The following is a 21,801-nucleotide window of genomic DNA, read 5'->3' as shown; positions in this document are numbered from 1 at the left end:
CTGAGAATATATCTCAGGGAGCTGAATATTTTTCCACTCTTTGCACCCCAGGCATTCTCAGGTTAAGGCGTAGCATGGGTTAGATGTAGAGATTTTCCTCCTCTGCATCAACACTGCCTTTGTGCCTTAACCCCAACCTCAGAAAAATGCACTACCGTGACATTTCTATTTCTCACCATTCATTCCAATCAACTCAGCACCCTGTTCAACTGACTGCTTGAACTCAAATCACTCAGAATGCTTTCAGGTGGCAAAAGATTGTGTTTGCTCCAGATTGCAGGGGTGAAAGGACAAAGAAGGATATATTGACAGAGTTAGATGAAGGATGATGGGAAGAGGTTCGCATGATGTATAAATGCAGACAGCACAACAACACAGACCTTAGGCTGAATGTTCTGTTTCTGTATAGTAAATTCTATGTAATGTATAATCCTAATGTGCACTGTGGTTCTCCCCCCTTTCTAGAATAAGCTATTTTTGTTTAGATAGTATAGTAATTTTCTTCCTGCTGCCGATAGTGTGTCACCATATCCTGTCATTAATTTCCACATCCTCTTTTCTCTTGTCTTTTCTCTTATATTGTGCAAATCCTATTTTAAAAAAGCTATTTCTTTATGGCTTGCAATATCTTATTACTCTAATGCTCTATTCTTACAGTGTTCCATTTCTGTAACATTGCTGACCCCATCCACCTCCGTTTATCTGCTGCTGAAGTCCTCATTCATGTCTTTGTTACCTTTAGCCTTGGCTATTTCCATGCACTCTTGAGCAAGCCTCCCACATTCTGCCGTCTGTAAACTTGAGATCTTTCAAAACTCAGATCTTCATGTCCTTACTTATACAAAGTCCCACTCACCCATCATCCACTGTACTAGCTGACATTGGCTTCTGGCTAAGCAGCGGCTCGATTTTAAAATTCTCAAAATTTCCCTTGTTTTCAAAATCCTCGATGACCTTGCCCCTTCTTATCCCTGTAATCTCCCAATTTTAATTCTGAAGAGATTATAACAAGAGATTATTACAGAAACAAGCAACAGGACTAATCCAAAATGTAAAAGGGAGAGCTACGAGGAAAGATTAGAGAAGTTTGAGCTGTACATGTTTTAAAAAGTATTGCTTTGGGGGACCCTCATCAAGTTAAATAGAATATTATTGAACAATGTATATAAGGTAGAGCAAATTGTTATTTCAAAGGAGGACTTTGAGTACAAAAATAAAAATTTAAAACAGCAGAAAAAACATCTTTACGCAAACATTCAGAAAAGCAAATTAAGAGAAGAAGAAATTTGAAGGTAACTCAGAATGCAATTAAATGCTACGATTGGAGAGTTAATGTAGTGGAGGAATGTGCATGAAGACTTTAGAGAGGGTGCAGAAAAGATTTATGAGAATGGGTCCAGGGATGAGGGACTTCAGTTACGTGAATAGATTGGAGAAGCTGGGTCTGTTCTCCTTAGAGAAGAAAAGGTTGAGAGGAGATTTAATAGAGGTGTTCAAAATCATGACAGGTCTAGACAAAGTCCTTAGAGAGAAGCTGTTGCCATTAGCAATAAGATCGTAAACCAGAGGATACTGATTTAAGGCGATTGACGAAAGAGCCAAGAGTGACAGAAGGAAAAGCTTTTTTACGCAGCATGCGTTTAGGATCTGGAATGTACTATCTGAGTGTATGGTGGAGGCAGTTACAGTTGGGGCTGTCAAGAGAGAATTCGATAAGCATCTGAAGAGGGAAAATTTGCAGGGTGTTGGGTAAAGGATAGGGTGTGCGACTGGCTGAATTGCATTTGCAGAGAAACGGCACAGCTGCAACTGACCAAATATCCTCCTTCTGTGTTATAACCATTCTACGATTCTGTTAGTTCTCGAGGCTCAGGTTGCCAGCCTCTTTCTCTCTTGTCTACCCCTGTTTCTGCCTGTTACCAAAACCACCATGTCTGTAGGCCTGAGATAGCAGCAGAAATGATAAAAGATTCCAGCGGAGGTTCACGAAAATGATCCCAGGAATGAAAGGCTTAACATATGAGGAATGTTTGAGGACTCTGGGCCTATACTCGATGGAGTTTAGAAGGATAAGGGGGGATCTGATTGAAACCTACAGAATACTGAAAAGCCTGGATAGAGTGGATGTGGGGAAGATGTTTCCACTAGTAGGAGAGACCAGGACCCAAGGGCACAGCCTCAGAGTAAAGGGAAGACCTTTCAGAACAGAGATGAGGAGAAACTTCTTAAGCCAGAGAGTGGGGAATCTATGAAATTCATTGCCACAGAAGGCTGTGGAGGCCAGGTCATTGAGTGTATTTAAGACCGAGATTGGTAAGGGGATCAAAGGTTATGGGGAGAAGGCAGGAGAATGGGGTTGAGAAACTTATCAGCCATGATTGAATGGCAGAGCAGACTTGATGGGCCGAATGGCCTAATTTCTGCTCTTATGTCATATGGTCTTATAAGATGCCATAATTGAGGCCTCCTCTCCCTCCCAGTGTTTACCTGGTAATGGCTTTAGCCCTGGCCTGGTCCAAACTTTGGGGTTTTGTGGCCACTTTAGCATTGTCTCTTACTACTTTGAGTACTGAAGTAACCGCCCCCTTGCCACATCATAATTATTTCCTGGAAACCATTTTTAGGCTCCCATTTGTTGATGTGAATCCTGCTAGGCATTCACTGACATTGCCTGACAACTACCTGGAAAATTGAGCTGGAACAATGACATGGAGTTAGGGACAGATGTCCCACCCTAACTCTGTAGGGACAGTTTCCTATATGAGATACTATGGTAAGACAGCTTTTTCCTCCAATCTTGTTCTCTAGCTCCTGTCCTGACGTATTCCGGGCTAGAATATAATTCCACAGATGCGGGGAGTATCTCTGGTAATTTTCATATATTAATCTAGATAGTAGTCTATTTGATCATAACAGACATTGCAGCAAGCCGGATTCTATCATTACCTGCCAAGCTCATCCTGTTCTTACAACAGAATCATTGGTTGAATTCTCTGCCTTTCTACCTCCTCAGGTCCATGTACACTGAGGCCAACTTTAGAACATTTTCCCATCCAAAGCCATACAGAGGCAGCATTAGCACTTCCGCTGCCACATTATCACATTGATGGACTAAGTATTTAACCTGGAAGCTACTAGTCAACGTGACTCAGTACCACATGGGGCAGAGCATTTGCCTACTGAGCAGTTAGGAGGCCAGGAGTATGTGTTGTGTCCTTCATTTTTAAAATAACAGATTGCACAAATCCTGAAATGAATCAAATTCAGATCTTTGCAAATAAAAACGGAACTATCCCTTTAACTGTCCCTTATGCCATAAGAGATTTGTACTTTATTATTGTGTCATATTTTACAGGGGGAACCAGGGATAAAGGGAGAACCAGGAGATAAAGGACAACCGGTAAGCTCCAGATTCATACTGGATTGTACTTCTGTAAAAAGTCAAGCAATAGTCTATTTAAACTTGCACACAACTGAAATAAAGTTGTGAAAATTAGTTGATCAAGCAGCCTGATAAAGTAGACATGCTCTATTTTAAAACACTTTTGATCTGATAATATTTTTCCCTTCCGTCAAATAATGTTTTTCAGTTCTGTACATTTATCTCAATTATACAGCAAAATATTTCATCAAATCGTTAGAAAGATACTTTGGGTCCAATTTTAGTTATTTCTGGTATAAAATCTAATTCTGTCCCTGTTGCTGGCAAAGAATGTCTGTGTTCTGCTTTTTGGCCACCTCAGCCCACTTCGCCCATTCACCAACAATGTTATATTTTTAATATTGCAACAATGTAACAAACTAGCATTGTTGCTCAAGGGGCATTGTTGATGTGTGAAGTGTTGCAAATCTTTTTTTGCCTCCAAGTCCCTGCAAAAGAAACTTATTTAGCCACAAAAATAAAGCCAGATTTTGGGTGGCATGGACTCATGTACCATGATGTGGCTTAATTTCCAAAAAAATGTTAAGGAAGAAAAAGTGCTCAGACCTTATAGAGATCATCATGCAGGTATACAGTTGCTCTAAAGTAAAATAACTATGTTCACCTGGATCTGCACAGTTCTTTTACTGTGTGTGCCCATTCTTTGCCAGCACAGAAAATGGCTGCTTTAGCACAGAAATGTATTTAAAGCAACAAGTGAGACTATTTTAAACATGGCACTTAATATAAAATAGTGTAAGATTTTGCACTATAATTCAGCACCAAAATAACACCTGATAAGACATGGACCTTGGTTTCAAATTCAAATGTTAGTTTTTTGAAATAAGGGGTTCACAGTTCTGATAGCTGATGTACAAAGGATTCTTGCACAAAATCATTGACTTGTTGAATTTGATTTATGAAAAATATTGCCTTCTACTTTACAAAGTTACAAATGATTTATTTCATGAAACAACAAAAATTACTGAGTAAGTTTGTTCATTTTTTGTTTTAAACAGTTTCTATTCCTTTTGTTTGTCTATCCAAGTGCAAAGTTTAAAAGATTTAAAATTACTCGATAATATCTTCCTTATATCAGTTTCCTAGCAAAAGAAAAAATCATTCAGCCTGCTCTCTGTTGCTTAATTTTAATCATATGAAGCTACTTTGATACCCTTGCCAAAGTTACACATGATAGCAAATTTTATAATACCAATGTTTTGTTCTAAAAAAAATTAAAATGCTTTGAGCATATTTCGTGACCTCAGCAAGTAAGAGAGTGCTTTATGTTAGATTGCTCTTGAGAAAAACTTACAAAAGGGATACTGTCCTGTTACAGATGTGGAAAGCATGAATAACTGAGTCAGTTGTTGTGCGTGTGTGTGTGTTCCACGTTTTACTAATATCAATATATATACCAGTATTGATACAGTATACCAATTTTCTTACAAGCTAATGAGCATAAAAACTATCAAAGTTTGATTGCACAGGAATATACATTGTATCAAAGCATGTTCCATTTTTAAATAAATCTGCTTTATGTTATAAAACTTTAGCTAATTCCTTTGCGGATGCAAGTTTTTAATTCTGCAGTGTTCAGTTCAGCACACCAATTATGTTATGGAGTTTGTGATATTGAATAATTGGGCTGAGATAATTGTTCACACTGCATTTAGACTGATTACACAAACTTATCTTTTTGTTTTCCCCAAAGTCTCCCACACTCCTTTCACAGTCAAGAGATAGAAAGTAGTTTCCCCTCCTCTGCAATGCCAGGCAACGGAGAGTGCATGATCTTGCCTTGGCGTGACTGGACTTCCAAATTCTATTGACCTGAAGAGTGCCTGTCCTTTGCTTAGCATCCCTCCCTACATGTGCAATTGAGAGTGGGAGCTCATCATGTGAGGAATAGGCACAATGCTGGTTCATAGTAGTTCATGGTGCAGCACCATCGGAGCTCTATAACCCAACATCAGCATGTAACCCTTCACAAAAACCAATTGGACCTCCATTTCAGCTCCAGGCTGACTTACAAGTGAATTATTGTTTACATTTAGATGAGAAGCAGTTGCAAGTGAATCGAATAGTGATAAGAGTTCTTCATGAAAAGTGTAACTACGACATCCTAGAACTTAATATAGCATGGAAACATGGGAATAACGGTGAAAGTAAACCATTGTGACTTAAGTTCTGGTTGCAGGAAATTCTTTTCCTGGAAAAGATTTACCTGGGAATGATTATGAATGAAACCTTTGGGCATCTATTGTAGCGATCAGAATTTTGTCAAGTGCAGTAGGTGAAATTGTTTTTGAGCGTGTCAGTGTGAATGCAGCATCAAGTTGGCCTAGCCCAAGTTTTGGTGCTTCTCACTGGCCAGATATTTATGTTCCACGCTAAATCATGGTACATATTTAGCATCACTGTAAGCTGACAATGTACATAATTCTGAAGTGGATATGTCATCGCAGCTTGTGGTTATAATGCTACTTTTATTTTGATGCATTGGTACGAAAGCGGCAATAGAGCTGCAGAGTCTGGCCCTGACCTGACCTCAAATGCCCTAAAGGTAGAGACCACAAAAGATAAGTACAGATGAGAGATGTCATTCGACTCATCCAGTTCATCCTTCCATAGTCTTCTGATACCTTCCCATTAATCCCTTTTCAACATCTATCTGCCTCTTGAATGACAATAGTGCTTTTGGCTCCAATGCTGTAACTGGAAGACCGCCACAGGCACTGATCGCTATTTAACTGAAAAACTTCTTCATGAAATTTAAGGCTGGATTCAATGCAGCCCCATTGCAGCAGGAAACATGGCGGCTGGACTTACTTAATCGTGGGTGAGGCGCCTCATCAGTCTCTTGGTGGCAGCAAAACCTCCCCGATTAAGTGGAAAGACAGAAAGGGCTGACATGGAATTCCTGGCCATCGATAGTGAGATGAGCCAATTGATACACATTGGGTGGAATGTTCCCGGAATTGCACTAAGTGCGGTAGCGGGCTGATAAAATGGAGTCCAACCCGCCAACGAAACTGGCGGGTTTTCACACTGTATCTTCCCGAGCCCGCCTCATTAATTATGCATTCCTGGGAAATATGCCGTTTCCATGGTGGCAGGCTCTCATTCACCCGCTCGCCATCACCCTGCAGTTGCATCATGCCAGCTGCCATCTTTAAAAAGCAGCCGCCAGCAAAGTGCTCATCACCACCAGCTCAGCACTGCTGTCCAGGAGACATGGCCAGGAAAGGAAAAAAGACTGCAGCCCCCATACTTCAACAACGGGTCCCTCGAGCGGCTGTCAGATACCATGGAGGCCCAAAGGGACTTGCTCTACACCTGCTGTGGCCGCCAATGGGTAGCAATGTCACCAACCCAGCTTGGGAGACAGTGGCAGTGGTGGTCAGCATGAATGCCCTGCAGAGGAGGACAGCCATCCAGTGCCATAAAAGGATGAATGATCTCCTCCGTTCCACCAGCGTAAGTCACTCTTTTCATCGCTCCCAACTCACATACTCACAAACCCATCACACATCCACAGGGCCCTCACTCATTGCCAGTGCAAGGGACATCACCATTCACTCTCTCACACACACCCTCATTGTTCTCATCCCGTCCATGGGACCACTCACCACCCACACAACCCAGGCATACTTATCATCTGGCCTGGCAGGCGTCCTGATACATTCTCGCCATCCCTATCTATGCAGGATAAACTGGCTCACAACAGGAGGGAGAGGTTCCAGACAGGTGGAGGGATGCCGGAGGTCAAAGTTCTGACAGAATTCGAAAACAGAGCCATCCAGCTGGCCGGTGATGACCAGGACCGGTCCTGTGCTGACGGCGAGGTTGGCGCTGCTCTACTGAGTGAGGATCCAGCAGTGCAACATCCATCAGATAACAATGCCATGAGTGATGTGTCCTCTTTCACAGACCACTGCCATGCACTAATTATCTCCCCTTGCTTTCATAGGCACATCTGACAAACAGCCGACAGAGTCCATGACCCAGGGCTTCCAATCAAGCTTTGAAGAAACTTCTGAAGAGGAATCTGAAGGCACCCTCCCTGAAGTTGCATCACAGTGCTCACCCACACCCTCCACCAGCGCACAGACACACACCTCGGTGGGACCTGGCTTAACAGTAGCCTCGGGATCACAATCTGATGAGCACATCGCACTTTCTGATACACAGCAGGCGGAGGCAGGGATTTCCCAGGGCCCTAGCACTCGGATGACTGCTGGAGGCCAAAATGTTGCTGAGTCCAAGTCAGATGATGAGCCTCTGGATTCGGTCATGTCACAGTTGCTGGAACTGTAAAGGCAAGCTCGGGAACAACAGGAAGGGATGTCTGCCACACTCCTCAGATTGCAAGGTACAATGGAGGAGTCCATCCATCTTCAGGCTGAGGTGATAGCACTCGCATTACAATGCACCAAAGTCAACACTAGCAAGATGGTGGCCACCATGGAGACCTTAGTCCAGGACATCACTCCTGCACTGATGCATGGGCTTAACTCTATCGCTGATGCCATTGTTGGCCTCCAACAGTGTGTATGTGAGAAGGGTGCTGGGCAGCACGATCTCACTCCAGCTACCCCTTCTGCTCATGGAGTCAGCCAGGGGCTCTCAGGCACCCAAAGAGAGAGGGATCAGCAGGTGCACACTCCGGGGCCATCCACCCAGGTGGCTCTGGGAGTGACCAGCCCATCCGAATCCCCTCTTCCTGTGAGCTCTGCAGCTCCAGCTTCACAGGCCAAGGAGGGTGCCACTGCCACATAGCAGGACCCTGAAAGCAGGCCGGGGCCCTACAAGCCTTGGCCCTCCAGAGGATGCCTGTCAAAGTCACCACAGACAGGGTGTCACAGTCAGAAGGCTGCCTCCACCTCTGCTGTGGATGTCTGGGGAGCACCAAGACATAGTGGCAGGGTTAGGAAAGTTAGGTAAAAGTAGTTGCACAGCCTGGCCAAGGGTGTTGATTACTTGTACATACTGTTCACTATTGTCAATAAACTCCTAAGAATGTCACTCTGCCTGTGGCTCCATGTTCTGATGAGCAGTGCTCTTGAAACTCAGATGTGAAAACTTTCTGCACAAGTTAAAAGGCAGGTGTCTCAGTCACTCTCTCCTCCATCTTCTATGGTCTCTGTAGGCCATCAGGCACACAGCTAGGTCACCAGGATCCATGATCCTGACGTAGTCCTCCTGCAACATGAAAGAGAGAGAGACGTGTTTATCATGGCTGTACTTAGCACCTTTCCTGGCCCTGTGTGACCGCCCCTTAATGCTTCCCGGAGAATGCTGGTCACCCCTCGGATGGGCAGAGATGAGTGCGTTGCATGGCTGCCCTGTCAACCTGCGACATGGGAGAGACAGGTCCAAACCGGGATGCTGAGATGGCAAGGGGCTGTGAGCACCTCCAGCAGTGACTGCTATATGGCCAGCGTTGGTGAGGAGATTGTACAACGTGTGCAGCCCAACTGCTCCGCGGTCCAATTAAGTGGTGGTAGACTTGATGTTTGTGCCAGGGGGTTCGGGGGTGGGGGCGGTATAAGGTATGGAAGGCTTGGTAGTCGTTTAGTGCCTCTGCGACGCTTGCATGGGTGGGCAGGCTAGGAGCCCAACCCCAATCGTATCACTGTGGCTGTGCTTGATCTGTCTCAGTTGCAGAGGCATGGGCGGTTTATACAGGTATCCCAATGTGTGGTCACTCCACGCCGCATACCCTGCTCCCCCACCTCGATTTTCTGTGTGCGGGGATGCAGCACCAAGACAGCACTTGATCCCGCCCCCCACCCCCCCCACCCCCCCCGCTCTAAGCAGTCGCCTCTGAGGCTGGACAGCACTAGCCCCCGGACACCATCCCCCCACCTCTCAGCAGTTGCCTTTGAGGCTAGCCAGCACTTGCTGCACCACCCCCCCACCGCCCAGCAGTCTGCTCCGGGGCCAGCCATCAGTTGCCCCTGGACACCACCCCTCCCACCTCAACAGTCGCCTCCAGGGCTGGCCAGCACTTGCCTCTGCCCCCCAGCGCCCCTGAGGCCTGTAAACAATGGGTGAGCTGTGGGGAAGGTTGCTGCCCACTCACCTCAGTTCCCCCAAAGTGAAGGCTGCCAAGTGCACATCGCCTGCGCGCTGTTGTGAAACACGTCGGTGTGTTTTCCCAACGACATGGAAGGACGATACGGTGGGGTTCCAAGAGCCCGGCATGGTGGCCTTTCCATTATATGCTAATGTATTACAATTAGCTCCTCGCTGACCCACGGCGGGAAACGCAGTCTGCCATCAGCGGGCTGAGTGGACATTTGTGACCTGCCCTCGTGCCATCGTGAAGGTGGTCGTGCCATACTTTCCGTGCATGCCTCCTATCACGCCCGCTGCCAGTGGGCTCGGAAAATTCAACCCATTATCCCTGAGCCCACTGCTACTTAATGTTGGCTCAGGGATGAAATGGGGGCTGCAGGGCTTTCCCGCGCTTCCTGAAGGCCACCCAGCAAACCTGGGGCCTGGGTGGGAGTTGTGGGGGTCCTTCGTAATCAGGACCAAGCATCGGGCAGGGGCTGACCATTGAAAGCCACTCTCCAGCCATTGCCTCCAACATCCAGTGATCACCATCCTGCCCCAACTGACCTTTGGCCTGGGGTCCCATGATGATCCTGGGCCTCTGGTAGGTGCAGTGCCTCCAGCAGCATCCACTCCCTCTGGCTCTGGCACCAAAGATGAGCTGCTGGCCTCGGCGGTTGGGACTTCCGCCTCCAGGGACTTTAATCACTGCAAAGCTCCGATGTTGCCTAGTTAAGCGCCTGGAGGGCACTTGATTCCACCAGGCTTCCCCCATGGAACTGACAGGGGTTTCCCACCCGTTCTCCAACCAGTGGGTGAGACCATCATCAGTCCAACAGAATATAATTTGTCTCTTACAGGTTTGTACTTGCATCCCTTGTATGACAGTGATGGTTTGTCTTAAAACAGTCCTCAAGATTGATGCTTTTAGTGCACTACATCTTTATAGGATCACCGTTCAATCCCTCCTTCCAGGAGGCTGTCTCATGCTATCTGGGTGTGATGCTATGTGGAGCCATTTTATGAGTTTGGACCACTGACTGGGTGCCTTGCCCATTAACAACACCAATCATAGATTTGGACCTCTTGGCACACAGCTTTCTGATTGTTTGTTCTTGTACTCTACGCCCTTTTTTGTAAACCCAGAAATGCTAATTGTCTTTTTTTGTAATGGATTTATCACACTACAGTAAGACTTCTAGCCCTGAAAATCTTCTGTGGTGACAGCCAGGTGTAAGTTTCAGCATGTGCCCACTTGTGATTTTGACGCATGACCTTGGTCATGTAGGGTCAGCAAAAGTCACCTTCCTTTAATATTGCTGATGGGCTCCAGCACCAGTAGGGCCACATCTTGGGTGCTTGCTTGATCAGGGAAGCCGATGATAGAGAAGTCATTTATTCAATCTTTGAAAAATCTTTTCCATGGCTTACCAGCTACTCCTGTTCTACCAGGCCAAGGATGAAGAAAGTCTAAGCCTGGAGTCCCTTCTCCAGCCAAGCCCCTTCTAATATAAGAGATGTAATTTGGTCCTGTCCCAAACAAAACTTTACAGAAGCTGACAAGATAAGGCAGAAACAGAAAAATCTGCATCCCAGCCAATTTTCAAGTCCTTTCCCTGGAGTTAGGTTGAGAATGTACCAGAAGGGCCATTAATTATGGGCCTCTGCGTATTTGTACCTCCCAGCCTCTCTGTCCTTCAACACCTCCAGTAAGTGTAAGCTCCCATTCCTGCTAGCAAAATGCATCATCTACACCACACTAAATTGCATCTGATACCTTTCTGCTTATTCTACCTTTCTCTGGCCTCCTGAGGTATTTTGCAGTCCTCCTCAATATTTGCCCAACCACCTACTTTTGTGTCAGCCAAGAGCAGGTACATCCCACAAGCAGGGAAGAGGAAGAAAAGTTACCTCCACCATCCTCAAACACCTCCCAGCAGCATTGGCGGAAGTTTGGAGGGAAGTCGTCAACCTGTGTTTTCATCTTCTGTAGCATCAGAAGCAACAAACCAAAGGAGGATTGTTACCAACCATGCATGAACAAAGTTTTTTTTATTAACTTGAGTGTGTTGGTTTTGTCTTTTATTAACCTAAAGACTTACTCAGTAATTAATTTAATAGTTTAATAAATCTAGCCATTGGAGAAAAAACTTTAAATACGGAAAACTTCCAAAGTCTATTCAGTGTATTTCCCAATTCTGTTAAATCTGGTGGGTACACCATGGCTATTTTCTTGGGGGGTTGATGCTGCTGTTTTGAGAGTGTGTTGTCCCATCACTGAACTCTTCATTTCATTCTTTAAAATTCTGTAATTGCTTCATTTGGAATTGAAATTTATGTTTCTTTTGCTCTGTGAAAGAAACTGCCATGGTCACATAATGGTCATTGTGTTCCTGGTGGTGCTGCTGTGAAGCTCTTGATAAAAGTGCATGCTATTTTACAACTCAAAAATATATTTCCGAGTCATGGCTACAAACATGGTTTCTAGATTCATTGATTACAGTTAATGAGTATCTTCAATGAATTCTGCATGTTTATTCCAAACCTTTCTGACTGAATATATTTCGATGATTCAAAGCAAAAATCATATTAATCAAAAAAATGATTGTGAAAACCATTTTTGGACGTTTTTCTATATGAAGCTGAATGCACAGCTTCACCTAAAACAATGTTTAAAGAACATGTCAAATTTTGTCAGAGTCTTCTAAACATGTTGTAAATGTGCCAGGTGCTTCAGTCATTTACCTGTTCCTCATGCAGCGGGAAGGGGATACAGCTGTGGAAATGTCATTAAAACTGTCCTCCATTTATGTTGTCTTGTTGCATGACTTACCATGTTACGTGTGTCGCTTGGCTCTAATCATTTGCATCCGGCTGCTTCATTAAACAGAGAAATATCAGCATGCTGATCTGTCCTCCTTTCGCATCCTGCCTTGTACAACATTTCAAGTAATAATGATATGCAGATATTTAAGATACAAGTTGCATCTGTACTAAAAAGAAAAACGCACCATAGCCTAAACCCAACGTAAATAGTTTGAGCGTAACGTTTGCATTCTGCCTAGTGAATAATCTGTTAGATTTGTTCAGAAAAGTGTTCCAAGCTAGCTGGTTTGGAAATGTTCTTTAAATGTCTGAGCTCCGGATGAATGCATTGCAACGACTACCTAAAAGTAATATCTAAATGTTTGCAGTTTAGAGACTGAGATGGAACCTGCATGCTACTGCCTTTGTTTTGGTCATTCATATGGAATGCTGAAATTGAGGCCAAAACCCTATCAAAAACAAAGGAGGATATGACAGCAAGTCAGTTGCTGGCATTTCCCTTGATGGCTGTATCTGTCTTCCACAGGGGGAAGGTATACACCAAATCCGGGAGGCTTTGAAGATTTTAGCAGAGAGGGTATTAATCTTGGAGACTATGATTGGTATTCATGGTGAGTAAAGGGAATAGAAAGATGTTTGCACTGAGTCTTATGGGCAGGCACAACCAGTCACACAACAGAACATGAAAAAGTCTAGTGTTTAATTCTCAACTTATCTGCAACAATTGCTTCTAGTTTGAATTAGACAAATCATATTTGGTGTACGGAAAGAGTTATACTTAATACAGTGGATGCTTGTACAATGTTCACAAACAATGTTCTTTATTGTGTGTCTGAGTGTGATGTCCAATTCTCAGTACAAATCCTTACTGTAGTGCTGTTATTGATGTGTGTATGGGGTTAACCAAATACCCAGACGCTGCAACAGTGGGAACTAGGCAAGTCCATGATATACTCCAAAATGATCTCTTGCATTGTATTCCAATTGAAACATTAAAATGATTTGAAATTCACAATGGAAAACCTGCAAATAATCTGACTCAGTTGAGTCATTTTCCAAAAGCTTACAAATAGCTACTTAATGAAATTGGACTTGTTTTCCCCCTTGGGTGTTGTTTAAACAGGTATATTTACCAAGATGAATTAGAGCAATTACTGAAAGTAATAAGAACATGGCTAGCCTGGTTCCCAAGTCCTGTTCATAACATTTTTTTTAACTGGGGAACAAAACATTTTCTATTGCTGTTTTCAATCTCCACCAGGCTGTTAGTTGGCAGATGTTCCAAGATCTTCAAGCTGAATTAGAAGTTCTGGCTAGAAGGGTAACCTTACTGGAAGCCATCGTGTGGCCAGGTAACCAAGTGGTCGACCATTAAAAGTTGCAGTGTTTGTGCCAACAAATTGCCCCAAACATTTAGTTACAACTGAACAATCCTCCATAGATGCTGATAGAAGTGATGAGGAGTTATATTTTGTTATGCAATTTTTATTACTGTGCTATTTTAAATACATCACTGATGACTTTCAGGTAACAGATGAAAAGAGGCCAGTGTACACTCTGTGAACTTAGTGTAATTCTGACAAAAATGATCCTGTCAGTGTCAAAATTGAGACAAAAATCAGCTTAAAACTATCATGCCATCTTAAGTTTTACAAAAAGCTTCCTTCTGATTTCATAGTTCACAAAATATATTCTGCACAGATCTTCACTATGCAACTGACAGATGTTTTTTAAAAATCATGCCAGGAACCTGTAACATAAGTGGGAAAAGTGACAATGCTATGGGAAACGTTATACTGCATAATAAATGTACAACATAGAGCGCTGGACTGTCATCATTCACAGGCCACAGGAAACCATATTGGAGCTGCTGTTAATAAATGACTTGGAGGACGGAATATAATCCAAAGTGTGGTGATATCAAATCAGATGTAGTATCCAATGATGCAACCCAGTTTGCAATAATCCAAAGGGACATCAACAGCCTAGGTAAATGGGCAAATGGAAATCAATCCCATGTTATTTGGTAGTTGCATACGCAGGCGATCACTGGAGAATGATCTTACAGTTGCTATCAAACCACCCTTGCTGGAAAACATAGCTCTGTGAATACGGCTCTGTGGTTGACTAGCCTTCTGACACTCACTACCTGGACACACACATGAAAATGGCTACATGGGACAAGTATGGTTGGCTTCTGGCCATCGTGGAACCACACTGGAGTCACTGTCTTCAGAAGTCGGTCATGTGGTAAAATTGAATGGTGGAGGAGAAAATGGTCAAACAAAGCAACAGCTTCAGCATGGGCACTGAACAATAAGTGCTGACCCTAGAATTATATCCCAGGAACATTTAAGTGAAGAGGGAATAAATGGCAAAAAGGTACCTTTTTTATAAAACCTCCAAACATATCTTACACATTACAATTTTATGTGTTGCATTGCAGGACAATAATTGTCCCTTTATACTCTTTGGCGCCACTTCATTGGGATGCCTACCCCTCGCTTTTCCTCATTTTTTCACACTTATCCAATATCCATTCCATAGGCTGAGATTGACTTGTAACTTGCCACCGTAAATACGACTCAAAGTATTATTTTTATGCTATTAGTCTATAAAAATTATAGTCTTTTTTAACCAATCTAAACAACAGAAATGACAATGCTATATGATAGTTTATTCTACACAAACCATCAGTACACAATCTGCATTCTCTATGTAAAGAACCTATTGCACTGACCTCTACAAACAAATAGCTAATTTTTTCACAACTGTTTTGTAAAACTGAGTTGCAGTGCAAAAGCACATAGACACAATATTAATACTTGACTAAAATTAAAATGCTTTCACATGTTGCAAATCAAACAATAGACTATAACATAGATGGCTGTGGCAGTATTAAATAGAACTCCTTGTGTTTCTTGGTTTTAGCTGCTGTGATCTTTATTTTGCTATTTAAAACTACTCCACATAATCTTTCAGATATACCTTTAAATTTAGTCAAAATATATTTGTGACAAAGAAATATGAACCTTTAACGTTGGGCATGTCATAATTATAAATGCCAAATAATTTATTATGGTATTAAACTATTTTTTGTAACTGGTTTAAAAGTGTTGTGATAAACTAAAACACAGCCTTTATGAGATCGGAAAGCATTTGCTCTGCTCAAATAGCGTACAAAGGCCCAGTAAGAGAAAATGCAAATTTTAATAGCTGTAAAGAAATGACTGTGCATTTAATGCTTGACTAGTCAAGTTTCATTGATACAAGGAATGTGTATGTTTATTATGCAAAAAAAGGTGTGTTATGTGATTTTATATTTTGTGTATATGGGCAGAATTTTATGGTACCCAATGGCAACTGGTGGGGGCCCGTAAAGTTATCCGGGTACCCTCCTGCCCACTTCCCCCCCTGCCCAACTGACCTGTCCGCAATTTTATTTTATGTGGGCTGGCTGAGGCCCAGGGTGGCTTGCTCCAATTTTTATTTTGTTCTTCCATGGGATGTGCGCATCGCTGGCCCATTTGTTCCCCATTCCTTATTTGTTGTCCTTGAGCTGAATGGCTGGCTAGGCCATTTAGAGGATAGTTAAGAGTCAAAGGCATTGCTGTAGATCTGGGGCAGAATCCTTCTCCTCCTTCCCCCCCCACCCCGGTCGAGGGGGAAGTTCAGGAGTGGGTGCATGCAGGCGCGCTTCCAATCAATGCCCCCAATTGGGGGTGCCCCGCCATTTTACGTTGGCGGGCCAATTAAGACCTGCCCAGCATGACGTCCGCCAGGAAGTGCTATGCGCTCGCTGGGTGGGCTGGGTCCCTAAGCCGAGAGTGCTGCCTCAGAGAGATCAGCTCCAAATGTAAAGATGTTAAAAACAGAAAAATAAAATTTCCCTAACATGTCCCCTCATGTGACTGTTGGGACATGTCCATCACTTTTAGTTAAACATTTATTAAATTTTTTAAAAACCTACATGAAACCTCATCCCGCCCGTGGATGAGGCTTCATGCTTTCTCTGAAGCCCGCTAGGGCTTCTAGCCTGCCCGCCAACCTTAAAGTTGGACGGATGGGTCAATTAATGATGTTAATGAGTTTGTCAATGGCCTCAATAGGCCATCGACGGGTCAGCGGACGCACAGCTGATTCGGCTGAGCCCCCGCCGACCGGAAAATTGGAAGGACACGAGGTGACGGCGGAAGTTCTGCCCGACATCATCCTGTGTCATTTTACGCATCGACGAGCGGGCCCCGCCCCCTGCTTGCTAACCAGGAAATCCTGCCCCTGGAGTCACAAGTAGGCCAGGCCAGGTAAGGAAGGCAGATTTCCCTCCTTAAAAGACGTTAGTGAACCATAGAACCATAGAAAAGTTACAGCACAGAAGGAGGCCATTTGGCCCATCTTGTCTATGCCAGCCCGAGGACACCCAGGTGCCCTCTCTAATCCCACCTTCCTGCACCCAAACCATAGCCCGGCAGCTTATAGCACTTAAGGTACAGATCCAGGTACTTTTTAAAATAGTTTAGAGCTTCTGCCTCTACCACCAACTTGGGCAACGAATTCCAGACACCCACTACCGTCTGCATAAAAAAGTTCTTCCTCTTGTCCCCCCTACACCTTCTGCCACTTATCTTGAATCTATGTCCTCTGGTTTTAGAATTCTCCACCAAGGGAAACAATTTTATCCTGTCCACTCTTATCCATTCCCCCTCATAATTTTGTACACCTCAATCAAGTCACCTCTCAGCCTTCTTTGTTCTAAGGAAAATAACTCCAACCTATCCAATCTCTCCTCATAGCTACATTTTTCTAACCCTGGCAACATTCTTGTAAACCTCTGCACTCTCTCCAGAGCTATTACGTCCTTCCTGTAATGTGGTGACCAGAACTGCCCACAATACTCCAGTTGTGGCCTCACCAGTGTTTTATACAATTCCTACATTATATCCTTACTTTTATACTCTATACCTCTGCCAGTGAAGGAGAGCATTCCATATGCCTTCTTTACAACCTTGTCTAATTGAACTGCTACCTTCAGGGACCTGTGTACTTGTATGCCAAGATCTCTCACTTCATCTACCCCTCTTAGTATATTCCCATTTATTGTGTAAGCCCTGTAACTGTTTGACCTCCCTAAATGTATGACCTCACACTTCTCTATGTTAAAATCCATCTGCCACTTTACTGCCCACCCCACCAACCCATCTATATCATTTTGGAGATTATGGCTATCCTCTACACTATCCACTACTTGACCAATCTTTGTGTAATCTGCAAATTTCCCAATCGTGCCCCCCACGTTCACATCCAAATCATTAATATATAGAACAAACAGCAAGGGTCCCAACACCGAGCCCTGCGGAACACCACTTGAGACAACTTTCCATTCGCAAGGGCATCCATCAACCATTACCCTTTGTTTCCTGTTACAAAGCCAACCTTTTATCCAGTTTGCCACATTACCCTGAATCCCATGGGCTTTTGCTTTCCTGACCAATTTGCCATGTGGGACCTTGTCAAATGCCTTGCTAAAATCCATGTACACAACATCCACTACACTACCTTCATGAACCCTTCTTGTCACTTCCTCAAAGAATTCAATCAAATTTGTGAGGCAAGACCTTCCTTTAACAAATCCATGCTGACCATCCCTGACTAGTCCATGCCTTTCCACATGACAGTTAATCCTATCTTTCAGGATTGATTCTACTAATTTTCTCACCACCGATGTAAGACTAACTGGCCTATAATTGTTTGGCATTTCCTTTGATCCCTTTTTAAACAATGATTCTACGTTTGCATTTCTCCAGCCCTCCAGTACCTCCCCTGTACCTAGTGAAGATTGGAAAATCATTCTCAGAGCATCTGCTATCTCCTCCCTGACTTCCTTCAGCAGCCTCAGAAATAATCCATCTGGCCCTGGTGACTTATCAACTTTCAAGGATTTCAACACTTCGAGTACTTCCTCTCTCTTTATGACTATCCCATCCAATATCTCGCAGTGTTCCTCCTGGACTACTATATCTACATCCTCCCTTTCTTTTGTAAACATGGAGACAAAATATTCATTCAAAACCCTTCCCACCGTCTCTGCATCTACACACGTTTCCATCTTTATCTCTGATAGGTCCCACTTTTTCCTTAACTAACCTTTTAGCATTAATGTATTGGTAAAAGGGTTATCTTTAACTTTACTGGCTAATCTTTTTTCATGCCCTCTCTTTGATTTCCTTATTTCCTTTTTCACTTCATCCCTGCACTTCCTGTATTTGTCTAGGCTATCTGCAGTGCTTAGTTCTTTGTGCCTATCGTCCGCTTTCTATTTTTGTTTGATCTTCCCCTGTATCCCTCTAGACAACCGGGGGGGTCTAGATTTGGCAGTATCATTCTTATTTTTTTAGGGGTCAAGTCTACTTTGTACAATTAGGATCTCGCTTTTTGTGCTTCCCACTGGTTTTCCACTGTTTTATCCTCCAGCAGTGCTGTCCAGTCCACCTCAGCCAAGTCCCTTCTCATTTCTGCTAAATTTGCCTTCCCCCAGTTCAAGACTTTTACTCCTGCCTCATCTCTGTCCTTTTCCATTGTAATGCTAAATCAACTGAATTGTGATCACTGTCCCTGATATGGTCGCCAACTGTCACTTCACCCACTTGCCCTGCTTTGTTCCCCAAGACTAGGTCTAGAATTGCATCTCCTCTCGTTGGGTTTGTCACTAATTGGTTGAAAAAATTTTCCTGGACATACTGCATGAATTTTTCTTCCTCAGTGCCCCTTATATTGTTTGAATCCCAGTTGATATCAGGATAGTTGAAGTCTCCTATTATTGCCCTCTTGTTCTTAACAAGCAGAAATTTGCCTACATGTTTGTTCTTCTATCTCCCTTTCACTATTTGGGGGTCTGTAGTATACTCCCAATAGTGTGACTGCCCCTTTTTTATTTCCAAACTCAATCCATAAAGCCTCGTTTGTTGGCCCATTTAGTATATCATCCCTTCTCACAACTGGAATTGATTCTTTAACCATTAGTGCTAACCCCCCTCCTTTTTTATCTCCTACTCTATCGTGTCTGAAGACTCTATAACCAGGGATATTAAGCTGCCAGTTTTGTCCTTCCTTTAGCCAGGTCTCCGTTATAGCAATGACATCCTGCTGCCATGTGTCTACCTGTGCCCTTAACTCATCTACCTTGTTTGTAATACTCTTTGCATTGAAGTATAAACAGTTTAACCTCATCAATTTCCCTTGCTGGACACTTTTTAAACTTTGCTTCTCCTGTAGCTCCATGTCTATCACAATGTCCCTAGCTAATGTTCTACCTCCATTTTTCTGATATGAATCTGACCTATCTGATCCTACTCCTGGGATCACATCCCCCTGCCACACTAGTTTAAATACTCCCCAACAGAATTAGCAAAAGCCCCCGCAAGGACACTGGTCCCAGCTCTGCCTAGGTGCAGCCCATCCAGTTTGTACAGGTCCCACCTTCCCCAGGATCGGTCCCAGTGCCTCAAGAATCTGAATCCTTCCCGGCTACACCATCTCTCCAGTTCATTTGGTCTATCCTCTTATTCCAGATGTGTTTTTATGATGATCGATGATAGTTTCTTGGTCACTATTACTGAGACTCACTTTATATTCCAGATTTTATTAACTGAATTTAAATTCCACCATCTACTGTGGTGGAATTTGAACCTGGGTCCCCACATATTAACCTGGGCCTCTGGATTACTAGTTCAGTGACATTACCACTACAGCACCATCTTGTCTGAAAGTGGGGGAGGGGGACCTTAAGTGGGCAATTATTGGCAACTCAAGGGCCATTTTCCACTGGCCTAAATTTTGAGACTGGTGGGAAGAGTTCATTGGAGAAGTCTCATCTCCAGCCAGTTAACATTCCTCAGAGTTTAAAATGGTTGTGGGGCTGCTGTGATTGGCGGGGATGTGTTGCCTGCCGACTCTTTGCGAAACCCCACCATCTGAAAAATCCTCCCCTATGTCTCTGCGTATAATTGCATATTAATGATATTCTTCACATGATATGGGTTCAACATCAAAAGTTAAAAGTCTCTGAGCTGTGTTATTAATATTAAATAAGAAAAATAAGGCGGCCAAGTTATTTCTTACTGAGTGAATTTATTAAATAGGTTTCGTGAATTTTAATCCAGCAAAGGCAGCATTTGCTTCAGATGTAAACTCTCAGACACTGCATTTAGCATTAAAAAAAATCCTCTCCATTCTCATTATCTTTATAACATTGTAAAACTTACAATAAATCTCATTTACTAAATAATCATAGAGTTCAACAAATTGGTTGCTACCTCTCAACTCAATCGTTCAAGCTGTTTGTCAAGTTCTAACTTTATATCTTAATGCATTTTATTCCATGTTTTTTCTCATTTCCCTCCTTTCACAGCAAAGTGCTGAGCCTATTAAAGTGAAATGATCTGTTCTACAAAAGTAATACTATTTCCCTCTCTGCTGTCACAGATGCTGGCATTTCATCTATTAGAATATCAGTTTACCTCAATAAATGAAGCTAACTGACTTGGTTTGGAGACTTGTTCCCATTCCTGGCTTTGCTGTGTTACCTGAGAAGGCTGTAGCTGTTCCTACTCCCATTCCCATTGCTCTCTGAGCTCACAGAGCTAAATTGGATAGCCCCTGGAAATGGGTGTAAGGATTGTGATGCACGATTAATCCATGCCCAGCATGCTACCTGTTCATTTGAATGATCCCATCACCAGGGATACATAAGCGGAGGGCCGATATCATGAGTAGCTAAAACCAATTAAACCTGGCCTGTGCTGTTCGAGGCTAACCTGCATCTCTTAAAGGGAACATGCATTGTGGCTAGAGCAGATGCTGAGAGTTATGGTTGAAGAGAATTTGACCTGGAAAAGAGTGTGGGATGGCACAACATGGGAGAAAGAAGGCTCTAAGGTTTTTAAACTCTGCCCTGGAGGTCTTGATGGAGGAAGTGGAGAGGAAGAGGAGATGCCCTATAGCACCATGGGAAAAGGAAGGCCTCCAGGCACACGGTCAAAGGGCAGCGGGAGCAGGAGGCCAATATCAGGAATCAAACCCCGCGGACCTACATGCAGTGCCACAAGAAATGCAGTGACCTCACATGAGTGGTCAAGATCAGAAATGCATCTTCATATGCCATATCCTATCAACTGTACCATTCGCTTCAGACATTGCTCAATTTACCAAAGCCCCTTAACTCACCTACCGACAATCCCCATCAGTTGGGATCAGGCCTACCATTTATATGCTTCACTTCAACTTCACACACTTTGCACTGATGCAAGCCTCACATCCATATCTCACAGACTGCATGCACTCAGCTGTTCAATCAAATCAACCAAACAGATCACACAACACTCAGTAAACACACATCCCTTACCCTTGCAGGAAAAGGTGATTCATGACAAGAGGCAATTGGAGCAAACCAGATGGGACACACATCCCTGTATGTGCTAAATCCCATGGAGGAG

The 21,801-nt window shown here is 43.5% G+C and overlaps 1 protein-coding gene across 2 annotated transcripts in view; it reads left to right on the top strand.

Moving 5' to 3' along the window:
• Positions 1 to 21,801, top strand: part of LOC121286379 (EMI domain-containing protein 1-like) — a 386,722-nt gene that overhangs the window by 358,374 nt on the left and 6,547 nt on the right. The window contains exons 13-14 of one of the 2 annotated variants that reach the window (XM_041203470.1): positions 3,356 to 3,400; positions 13,572 to 13,662. In XM_041203470.1, coding sequence (XP_041059404.1) covers positions 3,356 to 3,400; positions 13,572 to 13,662 — 136 coding nt within the window. Of the gene's footprint in view, positions 1 to 3,355; positions 3,401 to 12,836; positions 12,922 to 13,571; positions 13,663 to 21,801 lie in introns of both variants that reach the window. The other variant, XM_041203471.1, reaches the window with a different exon arrangement.

Source organism: Carcharodon carcharias, chromosome 13 (genome assembly GCF_017639515.1).
Source record: "Carcharodon carcharias isolate sCarCar2 chromosome 13, sCarCar2.pri, whole genome shotgun sequence".
Taxonomy (NCBI): domain Eukaryota; kingdom Metazoa; phylum Chordata; class Chondrichthyes; order Lamniformes; family Lamnidae; genus Carcharodon; species Carcharodon carcharias.
This window is presented reverse-complemented; position numbering and strand designations above follow the sequence as displayed.